Source organism: Carettochelys insculpta, chromosome 26 (genome assembly GCF_033958435.1).
Source record: "Carettochelys insculpta isolate YL-2023 chromosome 26, ASM3395843v1, whole genome shotgun sequence".
In the NCBI taxonomy this organism is placed as follows: domain Eukaryota; kingdom Metazoa; phylum Chordata; order Testudines; family Carettochelyidae; genus Carettochelys; species Carettochelys insculpta.
The window spans coordinates 8,155,650-8,174,854 of NC_134162.1; the positions used below are offsets into that span (position 1 = coordinate 8,155,650).

Sequence of the window (19,205 nt, forward strand, 5' to 3'; positions counted from 1 at the left end):
GAAAGATCAAACACACGTGCTGCCCTCAACCCAGGTGCATCCTCATTTCGTCCACTTACTTGCCCCTGCCTTCTGTTCTGCCCAGAAAGGCCGCATAGCCTTGCTGGCTGGGTTCCCATGTGCCACCGCACCCCATGGAGTCACTCTCAACAGTGCGGAGAGAATGCAGAATGTGTGAAGCAGAAGGAGGAAGACTGGTACAGTGGTGACGATCCTAGCTGGGGATTGTTTCAGCCCCCTGCTTGGCCCAGGTGAGCTTGAGTCACGCAGGTTGTGTGACTGGGCCAGATTTTTGAAGTGTGTGAGGGTTGTAGTACTCCGCCTTGCAATGACAATCTCTTGTTTTAAAAAGCAGTCGGGATGCTGAAGGGCCTAAATCCCATCCGCTCTCGAGGGGTTTTTGTCTCATAAGTGCATAAGCCCCTTTGAAAGTGAGGCGGAGGTTTCTAAATCACTTAGGCTTTGTAACACTGAACACAGCAGTGCCTGTGTAGCTTGGGGGTCTGAGGCCCAGGTTGTACATCAGTAAAATGGGTATAATTGTACTTGGTGAGGTGCTTAGATACTGTGTGAGAGGGGCCATATAAATACCTCTGAGATCACTCCAGATAGACCATTCTGCATTTGTAGCAATTCATACTTATGCTGACTACTCATGTTATAAGGCAGGGGTGGGCAAAATACGGCCCATGGGCCGGATGCAACCCGCCGAGCCACCAGAGCTTCAGCCAGGCTCCCTGCCTGCCCTGCCCCTGCATGCTGATCAGAGAAGCCAGCTGCAATGGCCATGTGCTTCTCTGAGCACCACAAGCCCAGGGGGAGCCAGGGCAAGAAGCTTTGTGTGCTGTCCTGCGGAAGGAAGTGGAGACTGTCTGCATGCCACAGATTACAGGGCCATAGCCATGCAGTTGAGCTTGCTCTCTTACATTAGCTTTTCAGTTGGGGTATGTGGAAAAGGTTTAGCTGGGCAAGAAAAGTTATTACAGACCTTTCTTTTTAAATGCTCTAACTTACTGACCCTAGTGCCCATTATCGCACCTGTGCCCTTTATGCTTATTGTAGTTTCCCAGCTCCTTGGAAATATGCTCCTTTGATAAACATTGTTTCACATGGAAGCCAAAGAGCCATCATCTAAGTCTTTGATGCTGGGCAAATTGTGGGTTTTCTAATATTCCACGAGCTAGTGGGAACAGCCCCAGCCCCGACTTGTAAAGACAAATTGCATCTCTCAAGATCAAACCTGTGTGTTTCCAAGGATGTTCCTGATCTACAATCATGGGTATCTCTCCTCCCCTCCTGTGCTACTCCACAGCTGTGAGATTCCTAGGAGAGACATCAACTCCAAGCATGTGTGTGTGGAGGCTGGGGGCAGAGTCATTAATTTCCTCCTTCTTTGGATTCTGGACTTTCTTACACTGCTCCAGTAAGTCAGACTCAAAGCAAGAAGGCAGGTCAGTCAGCAGAGTCCATTTTCCTGTTCTGCTTCACTAATGAACCTCAACCCTGATCTGGAAGGAACATTCTCTTCTGGGTTGCAAAGGAAGGTTTATTTTTCACAATGCATGTTCAGTCCTGAGCTCTTGTTCCCGTAATTGTCCCCATGATCAAATTCTGCTCTGCAATGCGGGTGTAAATACCATTCAACTCCACTGGCTTCTGCGAACTTGCTTCAGATTTAGACCGAATGCAGAACTTTCCCTTTAACATGAGTCTTGTTTTCCATCACAGACTGGTTATTCCTCTTCCCCCACACTCCCCTATCTGCAGCATGGCGGGATTACACCCAAGACAGCTCAGAAAGTCACCCTTTTTGAGCCCCCCCCCCGATTCTGTTCTCAAATCAGAGATACGACATCAAGGCATTTGTTAAAGGGCCAAAGCTGTTAGTAAGCAGTTTTATGAAATGGCAGTAGGCCAGGAAATGCGTCATCCCCTTCTCTAGCTTGCGATCTGGCAGATGCCAGCTGTGACACACACAACGGGCCATTCTTGGCACAGTCCAGGCTGCCCGGGTAAAAGTTTTGTGGTGGTGGTGGTTGTTGGTGAGTTCATTTTTGAAGAAAGGAGAAAGTTCAGCTTTCAGGGGAGGGCGGCTCTTGGCTGGCTGCAGATATCCTATCTAGAAAGCGGGGAAGTGGGTGCCAAAGTTCCCTCTAATTTTTTCCATCCATGTGCAGAATAAATTTTATGTGCACTGAAGCATGTGCACATGTGCACCTCCAATAGAAATTAGTCAGCAGGGAGGCATTTGAATCTCTCTTGGACAGCCGCCCAAGTGCTCAGCTTATAGGGAACAGTGATGAGCTCCGTGGAGTGCTTACACAGGCTTCCAAATTGCCCTGGTGGTTCATGTGCCTCAATTTTTGACCTGCCACACACAACCATGATAGGCTATTGCAATTCTGTGCTTGGTGCTGTGCAAAGAAGAAGAAAAACCCACCTCTGCCACAGCAATCCCATACTGTGTTGCCGTCCGCCACAATTTAAGTGCAGGAGAAGGGGGTGATGGTTAATAACAAACGGAATGCTGCCCTTTATGGGATGGGATCTCCCTTCTACCCAGCTGGGATTTGAGCCCCTGGTGCTCTGTCAGACAGGTTTGAGCATTAATCTCTTGTGCCCCAGGAGTGCACATTGTGCTTTTCTGAGGGAGCTAAGTTTATCCCCGATTTAGAACACAGTGTATGGGTCATTAAAGCACCAGCCTGTAGCAGTAAGTGGCCAAGAGCCACAATTCTAGTGTAGCCAGATAATGGTTGTGGCATCTTGCAATAGCCACGTGAGATGTGCTTTGGCAGCCTGGCTCATGTGACCGTGTCTCCCAAGAAGCCTGTCCCCTGCCCTACACACACCCACTAGCTGCTGAGTTAATTCGTCTTCACAGTATCCAATACCATTAGGCACCTGGGTATGGCTGTTACCAGGCCTGGGAAGGTAGGAGGCTTGACATGCAACTCCTGTGCATGGACAGCTGTGGGACCTGGGGTGTTGCTGAGTTTGAGTAGTGGGGCATCTGGTTAATTCCCTGAGGAACTACAAATGATGGGGATTGTGTGGAGAGAGGGTGACATAACCCTGCCAATGCTTCTCTTTGGCTTTTCCTCACACGTCGTGATCTCAGGTTTGAGGCTTTTGCCCCTGTGTTCTCATGCTCACCCCGATCTCGCCCAGGCTCTGGGCTTAATTCTCAAGTACAGAGAGACCTGGGTGTCAGCAACAAATGAAATCCCTTCATGTCTTTTTACCTCATGGACCTGCTGGCTAAGACTAGATGTTCACGGTGGCCTTCGTAAGAGAGTGCTACATCCAAGCCCTTTCAGCACCTGTTCCACATCCCTTGTCTGCCTCTAGGTTTGACTGGAGAATCTTTGGTTCCTGAGGAGATCTCGGCCGCAGCGTGAGTTAACCCTGGCTGACAGTGCTCATGACTCACCTAGTTTGTTTTTCTGTGAAGTGAGAGATAATACACCCCTATATGTGCATTGTAAGGGCACCCTGAAGGTTGGAAGGAGCTCGGTTATCACAGAGATGGCAGTTACGTCAGTACCCAGTAAGACTGAATAAAACTGTGTGTGATGGACTGTTTGGGTTTTCAACCAATCTAATATGTTTGGAGAAAATTTCCTCCTTTGGGAGCAAATCTTGACTTTTTGTCACTAAACCTAAACATCTTACTTCCACCTGGAATTCTTCCACTCTACGCTGTGCTGATTATGCCTCAGCTGGAGTAGTGTGTCCAGTTCTGGATACAACATATGAGGAAAGATGTGGAGAAACTGGAGGTGGTCCAGAGAAGAGCAGCTAAAATGATTAAAGGTCTAGAGAACATGACCTCTGAGAGAAGACTGAAAGAACTGGGTTAGTTTAGTCTGGAAAAGAGATGACTGAGAGGGGACATCACAGCTTTCAAATACCTAAAATGGTGCTACAAGGAGGTGGGGGAAAAATTATCCTCTAATCTCTGAGGATGGGACAAGAAACAATGGGCTTAAATTGCTGCAAGGAAAGTTTTTAGGTTGGACAGTAGGAAATACGTCCTGTCACTGGAATAAATTGCCTATGGAGAAATCTTTGGAGATTTTTAAGAGCGGGTTAGACAAACACCCATTGGGGTGGTCTTAGATGGTGCTTGGCCCTTGCATAAGTGCAAGGGACTGGACTTGATGACCTCTCGAGGTTCCTTCCAGTCCCATGATTGGTAGCTGGAGAATTTCCACCCAGCTGTTGTATGTAGACTACCAACAGGTAGGTTTCAAAAAAGAGCTAGGTAAATTCATGGAGGTCAGGTCCATCGATGGCTGTTAGCCATGATGGGTAGGAAGGGCGTCCCTAGCCTGTGTTTGTCAGAGGCTGGAAGTGGATGATTGAGGCAGAAGGAGCATTTGATGGTTGGCTGTTCTGTTCATTCCTTTGGGGCACCCGGCATTAGATGCTGTCAGAAGACAGGCTACTGAACTGTGGTCTGGCCTAGTATGGCTGTTCTTACATTCTTGGGGCTTGACAGACGGACAACCTGAGCCAATGGGGCAGTGAGACCGGAACCTTTCCCCCACACAGTAAAAGATCTGGAAGCGGAAATCTTCAGCCTCAACCAAGCATCTTGTGGGAACCAAATCCCAGGTACCTGGCTTTTCTCCTTTCCACCCCCACTTCTCAAGAAGCCACAAGAACCATTCCCCATGTCAACTCGGCGTCGTAGCGCAAAGGGGAAAGCCATTTAAGGCAGACAAAGGTTGTATGAAAATACAATTCTGCTTTTGTTAGCAGCCATCAAACCCTAAAAGGCGCTGCTTTTGTTTTCTTGTAACGTTGTGAAAACCTCGTGTCGGATCGAGAGCTGCGGCCCTCACGACTAATCGCCTCTCCTTTGTGTTTTTAGATTATAGGGGCAATTAGTGTTGTCAAAACCTCTGGCAATTCTCTTTGCTCTTGACAGGGTGTCAGTCCGCCGGGCGAGAAATGGAAGGTGTTATAACTCTCCGGTAATTAGAATGCCTCCGATTTTGAAAATGCCAGTGAACGTGTATCAAATGGAATGCACTGCGTGGCGGTTAGGGGCGGGGGAAGAAGTTGGGATGGGGGATGCGGATGAGCGATTAATTACAGGCTCTCATTCCGAGCACGTTGCCCGCTGATGAATGGCAAGGGGAAATTAGCGAGATGCTTAGCTTCCCGCCAGCGGGCACAGACCTTGCTCTCTTGCTTTCCTGGTCCTGCCAGTGCAGGGATTTGTGACTCTGATTCACTGAGCATCCACCACTGGGTAAGAGGACAGCCTGCGAGTCAGAGAACATACCAGGCTAGGGAAAGTGGTGACACAGCTCCTCAAACTGGGCATCTCATTTAATTCCTTCAGTGGACAGACAGCAGGAGCCAGAAACTCTGCTGAGGCTGGTGATGAGCTGCCTTGCCAAGGTAGCAAAAGAGCCTGGACTCCGCATTGCAAGGCAGTGGCTTTGACAGGTTAGTATTGAGCCCCTATGGTGACGAGCTTAATCTCCATGGCCGAGCGTTTGCAGGTGTTGCAATGTCAGGAGGTCTGGGCAGCTATTTGCAGGGACTAATTTAGCATTTATGATTTCTGATGTGCATTACAGGAGCACCTAGGTGCCCCAGTAATGGACCAGGATCTCCTGGTGCTAGGTGCTGTACAGACATGAAACAAAAAGATGGACACTGCCCCTGTAGATCTTGCACTCTTCGTCCCAGAGTGAGGAGTACAAGCAGTCTGGCACCTGCATGGCTGAAGTGCTCCTGCAGCCTCAATTTCCTAGGCTGATGTTCATCTGCGATGCACCAATTGCGATCTCTGGCTAAGCAATTAATAAATAACTTTTTGCAAGAAGTCAATGGAGGGAGACAGTGAGAGGGGGAGAGAGAGAGAGAGATCTGAAGGCACATGAAACTCAGCTTCCTCTGGGGCTCCTCCTTCACTCAAAAAGCCTGGCTAAATCGACAGACCTTGCAGTCTTTTCAGCAAACTCCCACTCAGGTAGGCCAGTAGGATAGTGGGGGAGCAGCTTCCAGGGAGGCTGTCTCCCTGCCTGAGCTGTGCTGCCCCCCAGCTGCTAAGATGACCCTTAGGGGAAGGAGCAGGTCTCTTAAGTAGGCCGGATCTGCTTTGTGGAGATCAAACCAGGTGCGGACTCCTGGGTTCTGTCTCTAGCTGGGGGAAGGAAAGTGCTGGAGTGGTTTACAGCAAGGTCTTGGCAGCCAGGGTTCCTGGGCTCTGTTCTGAGCTGAAAAGTGAGCACAGGTAAGTTGCTTTACCTCTGTGTCTGTCAGATGGGGCTAGCAGTCTTCTGCCTCGAGATCCTTGGCTACAGGCAGCCCTGTGCATGCCAAGAGTTAGGCCCGGAGTCTCTAACACGTGGTCCACAAGCCAGAAGCTGGCCTGCAGTGCTGTGTGAGGTGCAGTTTTGAAAGCTTGCCCCATACCGGCTGCTCCTGGGCACTTGGGCACCAGGAACCCAGAGCAGCACCTCACTGCCCTTGCAGAGCCTTCAGGATGGGTCAAGCCGCAGCCCTACTCACTGCTCTGGCAGCTCCCTGCGGCCGCTCAGGGTTTGGCGCTGACCCTGCTCCCCAGCAGCCACTCTGCTGGAGTCCTTCCACTGCCTCCAGCGGTCCCTGGGAGTGGTGCTGCCCACTGTGGAGCACAGCCTGCAGCACTGGTCCCTCCCCGATGCTGCTGGGAGGGAGATCAGTGGGGGGGCGGGGGCAGTGGAGGCCAGCTGGGAGTGCGCAGAGCTCCTGTGGGAGGTAGGTAGGAGTGAGTTCAGGGCTGAGAGGGTTTAAATCCTGGGGGTGGGGGTGGTTTGGGGCTGCAGGGAGGGTCAAGCCTGGGGTCAGCTTGGGACTGCAGAGAGAGAGAGAGAGTGAGAGAGTGAGTGTAGCCTGGAGACAGCTTGAAGATGGGGGGGTTAAGTCTGGGGGTGGTGGTTTGGGGTTGAGAGGGGTTAAGTTTGGGGACAGGGTGGTGGTGGTGGTGGTTTTGGGGTCTTTTGTGTTCAGCCCCTGGAACATGGAAAAATTTGCCATGTGGCCCCAATGAGTAAAGGTTGGACGCCCCCTGAGTTATGCCCTCGGTCCAAGCCCGTACCTTCAGGTACACCTAGAAACAGATAACAGGTCACACCTCCTGCCTAAGAGAAGCACCGTAGCAACGAATGAGTGCACCTTGCTTTCCAAATTGCAGCCCTTCCTGGTCTAGGCGGGATGGGCGGTGGTCTGCTGCACTCTTGTTGCACAAATCTGCCCTGTTCGAAAGGGGCAGGTCTTGACAGGAGAGTGTCCATCCAATACCCTCAATCTTAGTCCCTGGAACAGCCGCCCGTCAGCCCCAGCTCAGCACTGCTCTTTTCACGGTGGGGGTGGGAGTTGTAGTGTGCGGCTGATGTGGGGCTTAGGTAAGTTTAAAGAGGACTTTGGAGGCCACTTTGCCCACTCGCAGGGTCAAAAAAGGTGAATGGTGGTGTTTGAGGCCAAGCGCTTCCTGCGGACAACAAGAGGGTACTGCAGCTCTCTTGCAGGATGGCTGCCGGAAATGCCGGCCTTGGACATGGGCAGCTCTTTAGCGGTCAGAGACCTGAGCGTTATTTCAGTAGCTCCCTGCCTGGCTCAGTCTGGGACCAAGGTAGACGGTAACGGGCCACCGGCTGAAAGTGAGCTCTCCTCTCCCCAGGCCCAACACGTGCTGTGTCTCCAGCAGGACCAGAGAGCAAAGAGGATTTTCCAGTCCTGGTAATCTGGCCCTCCGCTATCACCGGGGCACTCTGGCTCAGACTGGTCTAGCGTGGAGTCTCCATGGAAGGGCAGGCGGATGTTCCCTGCTCTCATGATGACATGGAGCATCTAGGAAAATTGATTTAGGTGGAAGAGATTTTCTGCAGATGCCCAGAGAGGGCTTGTCCTGCATGCGGTTTCCCTTAGAGGTGAACGTTACACGGGTAACGTGGCCCTTGGCCCCACATACAGTAATAGCTGAATATTCCATTCCCAGGTGCTCCCTTCGGCCAGAGTTGCAGGGTCAACCCCTTGCAAAATATTCTGGGGTCACATCTGCCTGCAGCATGGACATGGCAGGGGATGAGGAGGGGCTGTCAAATTTTCAGACCCCATCTCAATATTTTGGCTCCCAAACTTGTCCCCCTGAGTGAAAGCCAGCGTCAGAACCCATGCTCAGGACTTAACATCCAACACTGCCCACATCACACGGGCTCGTAGATGTGCATAGTAATGTAACAGAAGTCAGCCTGGGAAGCTCTCCTAGCCTGCCTGGTCCTTGGCATGGTAATTCTATTGGTTACTAATTTCATCCAGAAATAAGAGTTCACTAGAGGGGGTTGATACGTTCTTCATGTCTCATGCAAAGCCTGATGCTTCTAAAATCTGACAGCGGAGAAGTCTTTGGCCACCTCTGTTCCCTGTTCTGGCCACCAGCGTCCCCTTCCCTCCACCTTACCCATTCTAGTGCTCTCTCGTTCCTCTCTAAGTGAGCTCAGTACCTAGAGACAAGGAGCAGCCGTGAGCCAGCTCCGGTGCCTGCTGTGAGAGACACTAACGAGGGCCATGGTCCGGGGAGCACTTCCAAGTGTGGCTTACAGAGAGCTGGTTGGCCCAGATGGTGCTGGCTCTTACTCCTGGTTTTCCAGTGACTAAATCATGTTAAAGGAAACTTAAAATCAGCAGTGATGGGAGGGAGGGGGGGCTGCACGGCAGCCAGGAAGGAGGGCGGATTCCCCCAATGAGCTTCCCACAGTCTGACCCATACTATGAATAAGGCTCTGTATAAATTGCATTTTCACAGAAATGGTGAAGTTAGCCCAATTCTGGGCTGAGCACAGGGCCCTGATCCCTGCTCTGGGCTGGGCTAAGCCAGGACAGCTGCACCGTGTGGTGACACACACACTCCCACGCCCCCAGAACAGGCCTGGTGCCCCCTTGGGATGGCATCGGCCCAGGACTCCTCAGGAGCAGCCCTGGGTGTTGGGAAACTCACAGCAGTTCAGGGAGGGAGTCAGCTGCTGTGCGTATGCTGTGAAATTCAAACAATTTGACAATCAAAAAACAACTGAAACGGGGTTTTTTGCAGGGTTTTAACTGGCGTGGAGCCTGCATGCTGGGGAGTTGGATTTGGCTGCTAGGAGAGGCTGCAGGTCCAACATTGGGAACTCAAACCCTGCGATCTGTTCTGCACAGCCCCTTGCAGAGCACACACATCGGATGGTATCGGAGCACCATGTGCTTGTCTCCCCCCACCCTGCCATTCCCAGCTCAGTTGGCTCCGGACAGCAGTGGGGAAGGGAAGTCATCCTTCCCTTCTGCCTCTACATCAGGCCCTGAGCAGCTCAGGCATCCCCCAAAGGGACACGTTTGCTGGAGGTCAGTCACAGGCTTCTTCTGACCCACTTCCAAGCTCCTGAGGGTGACAACCCAGTTTGGGAGACACAGCTGCTCTATTTCTCCCAGTTTGGGAGACGCAGCTGCTGTATTTCAAAACGGGCATCTCTTGATACCTTTTGCTTTGGGATCCACTAGGCAAGCTCCACCCCTTTGCCCTTCCTTGTTCTCTCTCCTGCTTCTTCCTTGCTTATCACTGGCAATAAATTCTGCTCTCCCAGGTCAGCGTTCCCCCATCCCTGGCCCCGCCTGCTTCCAGCCAGTTCTGCTTCAATGCAGCTGCTAGAACCAGTTTGAAAAGGTGATGTTTGATTGACGGGCCCAAATGCCTCTCCTTCCTCCCCCGTCTTCCGGGGCCCTGAGCTCAATAGGTGTGTTTCGTCTCCAAAGAGAACTTAAGCAAGTGGCAGGCGGGCCTGGGGTAGGGGAGAGGGTGGTGAACTCACTGTAGAGCAATTGCAAAAGATACTGGTTATGGGTTCTCCCCTGTACCCCAGCTCCCGGCCACTTCTCGCCACCGCTTTCCCGAAGGCTGCAGATCAAAGGTAGGCCAGGGAGGAGACAGTTGGGGGCTAAATTGTGGAGTAGCTGGGCCCGAGAACGTGCTACTGGGACTCAAAAGCTGAGCAGCGTACAGCAGTTTGCCAGGTTAGGGCCACGGACGTACTGGGCCTGTCTTATTTCTCAAAGCCATCCTGTTTTTGGGTGGCTCTGCAATCAGCCAGCCACCTTCATTTCCCTTTTCTGGTTCCGCTTTTCCAGGGGATGATGGCCCATCTTCATTCCCCCCATACGTGGCATTACAGCTATGCCTGCCTCGGTTTCCCATGCTTGGAGAGACCCCAGGCAGTTCACAGAAGCTTTCCCAGCATAAAGAGCCTTTTTCGGGAGTCATTTATGACAAGAAGCCCACAGCCACGGGCCATATTTCCCCAGCCCAGCCCAGCCCAGCCCAAATGGTGCACTTACACATTCTCAAGTCCCAGCAGGCCATTGGGATGCTAGGTGCTGCTCCTGCGTCTCACACCATGCCTCACACTAGCCTACTTGTTGCCCACGAGACAGTTCGTTCACGGTTGCCCACATGTAGGGTTGCTGGATTCTGCTGATTTCTGTCTGAGTCGTTTTTTTTCCGTACTGGTGTCACTTAAGTGACACGCAGGTGACGTGAGGGTTGTGCTGATTGGACGCAGCATTGACTGGGAGGGCCATGCGTTCCCCCCACAGCCGCTCACAGTGCCGCTACCATTCAGTTTTTGCACCCTGAAATTCTAGGTAGGCAAGTGCAGTTAGCAAAACGACCGTATGCTGGGAGACCGTCTTGTGACCTGCTGAGATGGAGGAAGGCCTCTCATGCGACCCACTCACTAGCCTAAGTTGCCCAGGGCTGCCCACAGCCCTGTAGCTGGAGTACTTCTCCACCTTGTTTCGTTCTCAGACCTGGCTCCTGTTCTCCCCTGGAGACACCAGTCTGCTCCCCTCTCTGTCTTTAGCCCTCTCTGGCCTTGGGCTCCAGCTTTCCACCTGTTGCTCTGGGCTGGGGAAGGTTACATGGCTGCCTTCTGCTTTCACCAGCCTGATGTGGTGCCCGCTGCTTGGTAGGGAACTCCCAGCATGCTGTCCAGTGCCACTCACGCTCTCTACGTAGCCTGGATTCTGGACTCTCCTGTAGGCCACCCCATTCCTTATCCGAGGACTGGGAACCCTGTTGCTTTTGGGCTGTCTCATTTGTAACAGGCAGGGCAATGTTACCCTCCTCAGGGTGCCAAACCTGGGTGCATCTGGACAGGGACAGAACAGCTCTGCCCAGTTTCAAAGGGCCCAGCTGCCCAGTTACACTTCACCACGTGCCCCTCCTCCTGGCCCATGCCCAGACGGGGGGGGCTGGATGGGGAGCTTTCGTTACTTAAAGGGGGCGGAAAAATGCCACCTGAGTGCGGTTCTGAGTACCCACCACTTCTCTGGGCTGGATGGGAGTTGCAGCTCCCAGAAGGGCCTCAGCATCTTACAGGATTGGGCCCACTGTCTGCTCCACAATCTGTCCATACCACGAACCCTGCAGTGCAAGGATCTCCACTTCCAAGCTAACAAATGCATGGTGCATAGCAGCAATGGGTTAGACAAGCTTTGGCTATCATCCAGTAAAAAATGCTGCTGGGACCTTAGAGATGGGCGAAACCTCTGACTCCACGCCTTCCCTCGTGGCTTCTGGGGGTTCAGAGAAAAGGGTGTACGGATTCAAACCAGGCTTTCCTCTAGTTTTTTTTATACATGGTGGAATAAAGTTTATGTGCACCAAGGCATGTGTGGATGTGCACCACCAATAGAAACACAGGCTGCTGGCTGTGGGCGCCCTGCTAATCAGCTGGGCAGCACCTGACTCTGTCCTGGGTGGCTGCCCCTGCACTCAGCTTACAGGGAGCACTGCTCCAAATGATGTATTGTTTTTGTTTGTTTGGCTGTTTTTTTTAGCTAAACCCAAACCTCTTCTGTTTCAAAAACCTGATTCTAAAGATACAGAGTATAGATTTAAAAACAAAAACAAAAGAAAAGAAACCTCCTAAGCATTGGATTTATGGGTGTGCCATGCCAATGAGAATTGAGTGCTCAGGCTGTGTCATCTGTGCTTGCAATTGTCTGGAGCTTGGTGGGGTTTGCTTACCACCTCAGCTCCTGAAATTTCGTGATTGGTGTCCGACTTTCTGCGTTCATTTAAGATGCGAGTAAGAGTACAGCCTCCCTGGTTTTGGAGAAGAGTTTGCAAATGTGACCCGGCCCCCAAGGCTCAAAACCAAGAATGGAGATACCTTTTCCCCAAAGGGGGAAAAACCCTGAATTGAAAATCCTGTGGTGCTCTGGGGCCTAGCTCATGACTTTTGAATGTTTAGCCTTGGTGATGCTGTTTTCAAATCCTCTTTTTGAGGGGTTTTGGGGTCAGCTGTACAAGTCCTATATGGAGGGGGGCCATCGTTCATTGACTTCTAAGCGGGTAGGACATTTCTGCCACAGCCCCAAGCCTAGCCTGCCAAGTCTGTGGAGGATAGGGATGTTGGGGAGAATTTTTAAAGGCCAGTAATGGAGGAAAACTGTCACAGCCTTAACAAGGGTGCGATCACCAGTGTGCCCTCATGCCAGTCACAGCACAGCTAGCTGCGGTAGGGGAGAACTTCCTTCTCTGAGCTCAGAATAAGTTTTATTTCAGACTCTTTGTCTCTGCAGGTTCCCGTGTCCGTCGCTATGATGTCCCCTCCGATGATCACTCCGCAGCAGATGCAGCAGATCCTGTCTCCTCCCCAGCTCCAAGCTCTGTTGCAGCAACAGCAGGCGATCATGCTGCAGCAGGTAGGGCAGCTTCAGCCTCCCTTTTTCTGGGTGCATTGATAGGACGGCTCGCTGAGCCCTGCATCCCTGCCCCATGGATGCTGATAGGGTCAGCAGTGGCCTGCACTCCACGCCATTCTCTCCAGAGACATTGGCACTGCACAGAGTAAAGCTGGAGCCCCTCTGAGGCAATCATGCAAGCAGCCTGGCCCTTTCCCTCTCTATGGCTCTCTCCAGTTGCCCATTTTGCTTGCCTTGGAGTCCCAGCCCTGCTGGCCCCATGAAATGGGAAGAACTGTAATTCATCAGTCATCCCAAGGAGGTTGGATTCTCCTGCAGAGTCAGACTCCCTGCAACAGGGCCCACCTGCAAACCTGTTCAAGTTTTGGTTTTCAGCCTGCAGAGCCACAAGCCCCATGAGTGGGAATGTCTGGCTTTGGGGCTCGCCCTTGTATCTCTTGCGGGCCCCGAGGCTCAGGCGCGGATCTGAACTTGCCCTGAGTTGGGGCAGGGGTTTGGATCCTGACCTAGACTTAGCAGCTCAGGTATATTCCTTGGAGTTCGGCTTTCACTTCTTTCCAGATTGTGCACACGTACACTGCAAAAATTAGTGGAAAAAGAGGAGTGGCAGGGGAAAGAACTCCGGAACACAACAGCTTGGGTAAACATCTCCAGCTGAGCGGGGAGGAGAGCAAAGGGAGGCGAAATCCCACAAGCATCTTCCACACCCTGCTCTCGCCTTCAGTACCTGTTTACTCCAAACATGACGATAAGGCTTCAAGGTTGGCCCGGAGGGAAAGAACAAAGGGTAAACGCTAACCTGGGTGGAGTCCTCCTCCGAGCCTCTTTGGAGCCGGATAAAGAAACATGTTTGACTGCCGATTAAACAACCCAGGGCAGAATAACTTGCATTCTCCACCAGAAGAAAACCAAACATCACACTTCTCACCTCTTGACCCAATGTTCTCCAAACCCCATTCAGCCGAGTTACAGAAACCTGGTTGGGATTGGCTTCCCCAGCCTGTCCCACCGACAGAAAGCTGCTGCTGTCAACCCGTGATCTGATAGTTTCCCGGAATCCAAAGGGGCTTTCAGCAGAAGTCCAGTGTTTTCTTGAGTCCGTGGGTGCCTCTTTGTGGCTGTTATGGAAAACAACCCCATTGGGAACAGTTTATTTGCAGGAAGGAGGAAATCTTAGTGCTGGAATTTATCCTTGCCTGAAAATGCAAAATGTGGAACAAAAGCATCTTTCCCTCATGCTTTACAAGCATTAGTTAAAATTCCCATGTAGTTATTGTCCCCATTTTACAGAGGGGTAACCCAAGCAGAAAGGGCCCACTGGAGATAGAGCCTAGGAGTTCTAGCGTTCACTCTCCTGCCCCAAGTGCTAGACCACAGTGAGAACAGCCAGGCTAATCTGGAGACAGGCAGAAAAAGCAAAGCATGGTGGCAGTGGCACTCAGAAGGGCCAGGAGTGCGTTCCCAAGCAGGGGAAAGGGAGAGGCAACTGTAGCGCCCTTCCACCATCACCATTGTGTTTTGAACTTCTCTGCCCTGACCCTAGTCATCAGGTGTGAATCGCCTTTACTCATATAGCTGTTTGTTTTGGGACTGCAACTCATTCTCATTGATTGGCTGTTTTAACGTGACTGCGTGTGAGTCTCCACCATGCCCTTTGGCAAAGCTGGGGTACTTTTGCTGGCCTGAGCAGAAGGTTGGGTGTCAGGACTCCTGGGCTCCTTTCCCAACAGTGCCACTAGCTCACGGTGACACCTTGGCTGAGTCACACCTTGTGCCTCACTTTCCCCTGCTCAAACACAGATAACGAATGGCTAATATATGGGATAATACTGAGTTAATGACATGTGCATGACTGCGCCTCGCACGATGGGACCCAACCTGTCTGAAGCTTCTAGCCCATACCCTAACACAAACAATGATTCATAATAAGCGAGGCTTAATTAGTATCTGTAAAGGGCTTGGAGAGTGTTAAGTGTAAGACTGTCAAGAAAGGTGAGTATTGTGCATTTTAATTATCCCAGGGAATCAGACCATGAGCCTTAGCTCCACCGTGGAGTTGGGCAGAGGGCTGTCTTTCCATAGCCTAAATGTTCTTTGCCGTGATTTTAGGAGCTGGGTATTAGTATGAAGCAGCAAATAGTGCGAGCCTAGCTGTAGCGTAGCAAGAGTTGGCAGGGCTGTATGGTTCGACAGGGACAGGGTCTTCTAGCTGCTTTCCTGATGTGTGCTGCTTTCTGCTCTCCCTCCCCTCAGCTGCAGGAATACTACAAGAAGCAACAGGAGCAGCTTCACCTGCAGCTATTGACACAGCAGCAAGCCGGAAAGCAGCAACCCAAAGAGGTGAGCTCGCCCGGACAAGTTCAGGGCTCCGAGGCAAGCACAGAGCGGAAGCATTGCAAGCTGGGGAGGAAAAGGCGTGGCAGGTGTAAACTGAAGTGTTTGCAGTAGCCTGCTGGCAGGTATATTGGTGGAAGGAGGGGCCCATGGGAGGTAGGGCATATGGCTGTGGAGGTAGAGTGGCTAAATGAAGTGCCAAGGAGCTGATAGGGTTGGGCAGCTGGAGATAAGCTAGCAGGGAGACCTTTTCTGGCAGTTACCCCATCACAAAATCCAGCATCATATGCGTAACTCTGCAGCTCACAGTGTATCACAACTGGATGATGCAGCTGTAAAACACGCATGGCACGTAGGAGGGGATGAGGTCACTTGGGCGGGAGAGCAGCGGTGTCTCCAAAGTAAGCACGTCCCTCCTTTAAGGAGCTCTCCATACTGCCCAGTGACCGATCCCTCGTGCCACAGCCAGTGTTCTGCTGCAGGCTTCTGGGCCGAGTGGATTCTTAGCAGAGCAACGTTCTCTGTGGAATTGCGCTGGTCCGTGGCTGTGAATCCCTGACTGTGTCGTGCTGCAAGTGCAGTGTCATGTAAGCAAAACGTGTCCAAGGGCTGTCGGCGTTGAGATTCTGCCCCTCCGTCGAGGAGAAGAAAAATCACTTCGGGCCTCTCCCCGATGAGTCCCTGCGAGCCAGGAGGTGCCGCTGGAGACGGAGCCCATGAGCCGTTTCTCTTGCTCTTGGCGGGAGACAGAGTGGAAGAGCTGGAAGAACAGGGGCGGCGGGAAGCCAGTGGGCCGAGGGTAGGAGAATGTAGTGATGATGCCCTTGTGGGAGTCAGGGCTGGTGAAAGACTTAGTCAGGCTCTGGACAGTGGAGGAAGGCTCGGCTCTGAGGTCTTCGGACGACAGGTTGGAGGCAGCCAGCCTCAAGTGTTGCCTGTGCCACACCTGCCCCAGAGAGCCCTCGAAAGTGCCAGGGTTGCAGAGCACGTGTGGCACAGGGCTCTGGCAGTGCCAGGAGCTCCAAGCCCTTTTAAATGGCTTGGCCCGGGGGCGCCTGCCCCCTTTGCTCACCCCTCGGCAGCCCTGGTGGTATTCCTGGCCTAGATGGAGGCAGAAAGTGCAGGGTATCTGGCAGGGGAAGCCTATTGTCCTAACACCCACTGCCCCGTTTTGCCGTTTCAGATTAGGTGGGCTCACACACTAGGGAGCACATTATTGAATCTCAAGATTTCATCCCTCGCTGGTGCCTGGGTCTCCCTCCCCTACCCCTTCTGCACAGTGGTTTGGGTCAGTGTGAACAGGACCAGAAGCATGTGGTAGGTCTCCCAATGTGTGGCACAAGCTCCCACAGGAAGCCACTGTTCCAACACTTGTTTGAACTTGTTTTCTGTGGGAGGGCAGAGGGGAGAAGAATCACAGGTGGGGAGGGGCAGGACGTTTGAATATGGCTGTCTGCTTGAGTAGCCTTGTTAAGGTTTCCTAGACAAGGAAAATGACTGGTGTACCGACGACCTATAATGTGCTGTAATGCAGAGCGAGGCAAAGTCGGCTAGTGAGTAGAGCACTGGCTTGTGCGTGAAGTGGGATCTCGTTCCACACTCTGCCTCTTGAGTGATCTTGAGGAAAGCAGTTCAGCGCTCTCACTTTTCCCATCTGTAAAACGGGAATATGGACACTCTTGTATAGCACTTGGAGAACTGCAGATGGAAAAAGACAACGTGAAAGCTAGGTATTATTAATGGAGACAGGTTGCACTCCTGAAAAGTGTATCTTGCACTGGTGTGGTTAGAACCCAATAAGTTAGCAGGTACAGTACACCTACACTGGGCGTTTGCATCAGGATTTACTGTGCCATTGCAAAACACAAAGAAAATACCCAGTACAGATGGTGCTTTTAGCCTGTAAAGTTTTGATGATGCAGTTTCCACAGAGCATCTGTTGTTTCAGTCTCCATCTCTTGTGAGTAAGGGTGCAGCCTCACTGCAAACCCACACCCCTCCACACACCCACACCCACACCACAAAAGCATACCCATAACAGTGAGTCTGAGTCCATATAGGCTGACTTGTGCTCACAAGCTTGCATTACAGTGCTAAAAATGGCAGTGTAAACATTCCCACTTGGACTCAGAGCTCCGGCTCCAAAATCCAGTGAGGGTTGGTATCGGAGCCTGATCCAGAATGTCTGTTCTGCTATATTTAGCCCCAAAGCCAAGCCCCAGGAGCCAGAGTTGGTTGAGCCAGGCTCTGAACCTCTGACACAGGGAACAGGTGAGTTGACAGTGTAGACGTAATCCTTAGAGTTTAAGGGCCCTTCACCACCCTCCTGTTTGTTTTTCTCCTTGAGTAGACCATCCTTCTTCATTCTGGATCTCTGTTGTAGCAGAGGTTTGCATGGAGTGCCAAGGAATATTGAGTCAATCTTTAACCAAAGAGTAAAAATTTGATTTGCTCAAACCTCTGTTTAAATCTTGGTAGGTTTTTGTTCAGATAATTTTTGGAATGAACCAATTTTTAGGGCTTTTTCCCTTAAAACTTCCAGAAAACTTTATTTAAACTGGGGGTAAAAAAAGTTTTAAAAAGGGATTTCCAAAACTGGTGTTTTTCAGTTGGTGAAACTCAATGGGTTTTTTTCTTAGTTTTTGAGGGAGGAGAAAATGTACCACATGTTTCATCTGAGCAATCAAAGTTGGCATTTGGAAAACAAAACTATTAAAGAACAGTCAGCCATTAAATAACAGTAAATTAAAACAGATAAGCATCAAAAACTGTAAAAGAACATTTTTGCTGAGAAATGGAAAATGTTGAGGAAGAAACAAAGTTTTGCATACACAAAAAAAAATCATTTGCAAAATCAGGCTCTTTTTCAGGGAGAAGGGAAATCAAAAATTTTTTGTGGAAAAAAAATAGAAAAGTCCCCTCACTCTAAACCTACTTCTTCGATCTGCTAAGAAGGCATCTTAATGTTTCACCAGGTTCAGGAGGATCCTGTGTGGGGGATGAGAATCCTATTTCTCTTCATTCCTAGAATTCCCTCATCTGGACTCGCTCAACGCCTTTCTGGAATGACAGTGGACCTCCCTTTTCGTGTTTGCTTCAGTCAGTGCTTTGATTCCCCAGAAAGCCCCTAGTCTGTGCTTGTGTGAGGACCCATTCTCTGAGGGTATGTCTACCCTACGGGGAAGATTGACCAGGTCAGAGCCAATCTTTCAGTGTGCAGTTTCGCGTGCCTGGTAGAGATGCGTGAAGTTGAGCTATTGGGGTCGGCAGTCGACCCCTATACACCTCGATGTCACGAGGAGTAAGGGAGGTCAACGGGAGAAGCTCTCCCGTTGACCTCTCTCTGTGTAGATGGCCAGGTAAGCTGATTGTAGATAAGTCAATTCTACCTCTGTAATTGCTGTAGCTAGACTTACGTATCTGCAATCAGCTTACCTGCCTAGTCTAGACCAAGCCTAAGAGTGGAAGATGTAGAGAACAATGATCAGAGGCATAGGAAGGTATGTTGTTCAAGGTCCATTGGGCCAAAAGCATCCTCAGAATAATACCCCTGGAGGTTATTGCCTTGTTGCCTTCTGCAAAGATGCCTCTTCCCATCAGATTCTCACTCAGTTTATCACCACTGGCCTATGCAGCACAATGATATCTCCTATAAGCTCTAACTCAGTGAGAATGGGCCGAAGTCCAGGCGAAGCTGACCTGCCTTTCAGGAAGGTATTTTGTGACAGCTGGCATGGGCCCTGCTTTGGCTGTGATCTCGTTGGAGTGAAAAATTTAGAGACACAACTCCCATCTGAACAAAAACTTGTGAGGAAAGAAGAATATCCTGAGAAACCAGCTGAGCAAAAGGTTGACTGTTCACATGCATCCGTGCCATTTAGTTTCCAACGCCAGCATAGATACCTACACGTCTGAGAACACCACTGTGGATGCCTCATTTGTGAAGATGCAAAGCTCTTCAGCAATCACAGAGAGCTTATTTCTGCTTCCTGGAATGTGAGATGAAGCCCTCCCTGCGTGCTAAGTACAGAGTCCACAGAAGCATGAATATCCTCCCCACTTAGCGATGTCAGCCCATCGTGAGTTAGATCTTCCGCTTGACACGCTTTGATGTCAAATGCTTATGT

The 19,205-nt window shown here is 51.1% G+C and overlaps 1 protein-coding gene across 10 annotated transcripts in view; it reads left to right on the plus strand.

Moving 5' to 3' along the window:
* The window catches only part of FOXP4 (forkhead box P4), a 153,254-nt gene that overhangs the window by 78,291 nt on the left and 55,758 nt on the right, over positions 1–19,205 (plus strand). For all 10 annotated transcript variants that reach the window (XM_074977748.1, XM_074977747.1, XM_074977755.1 and 7 more), the window contains 2 exons: positions 12,622–12,744; positions 14,998–15,084. In XM_074977748.1, coding sequence (XP_074833849.1) covers positions 12,622–12,744; positions 14,998–15,084 — 210 coding nt within the window. The remainder of the gene's footprint in view (positions 1–12,621; positions 12,745–14,997; positions 15,085–19,205) is intronic.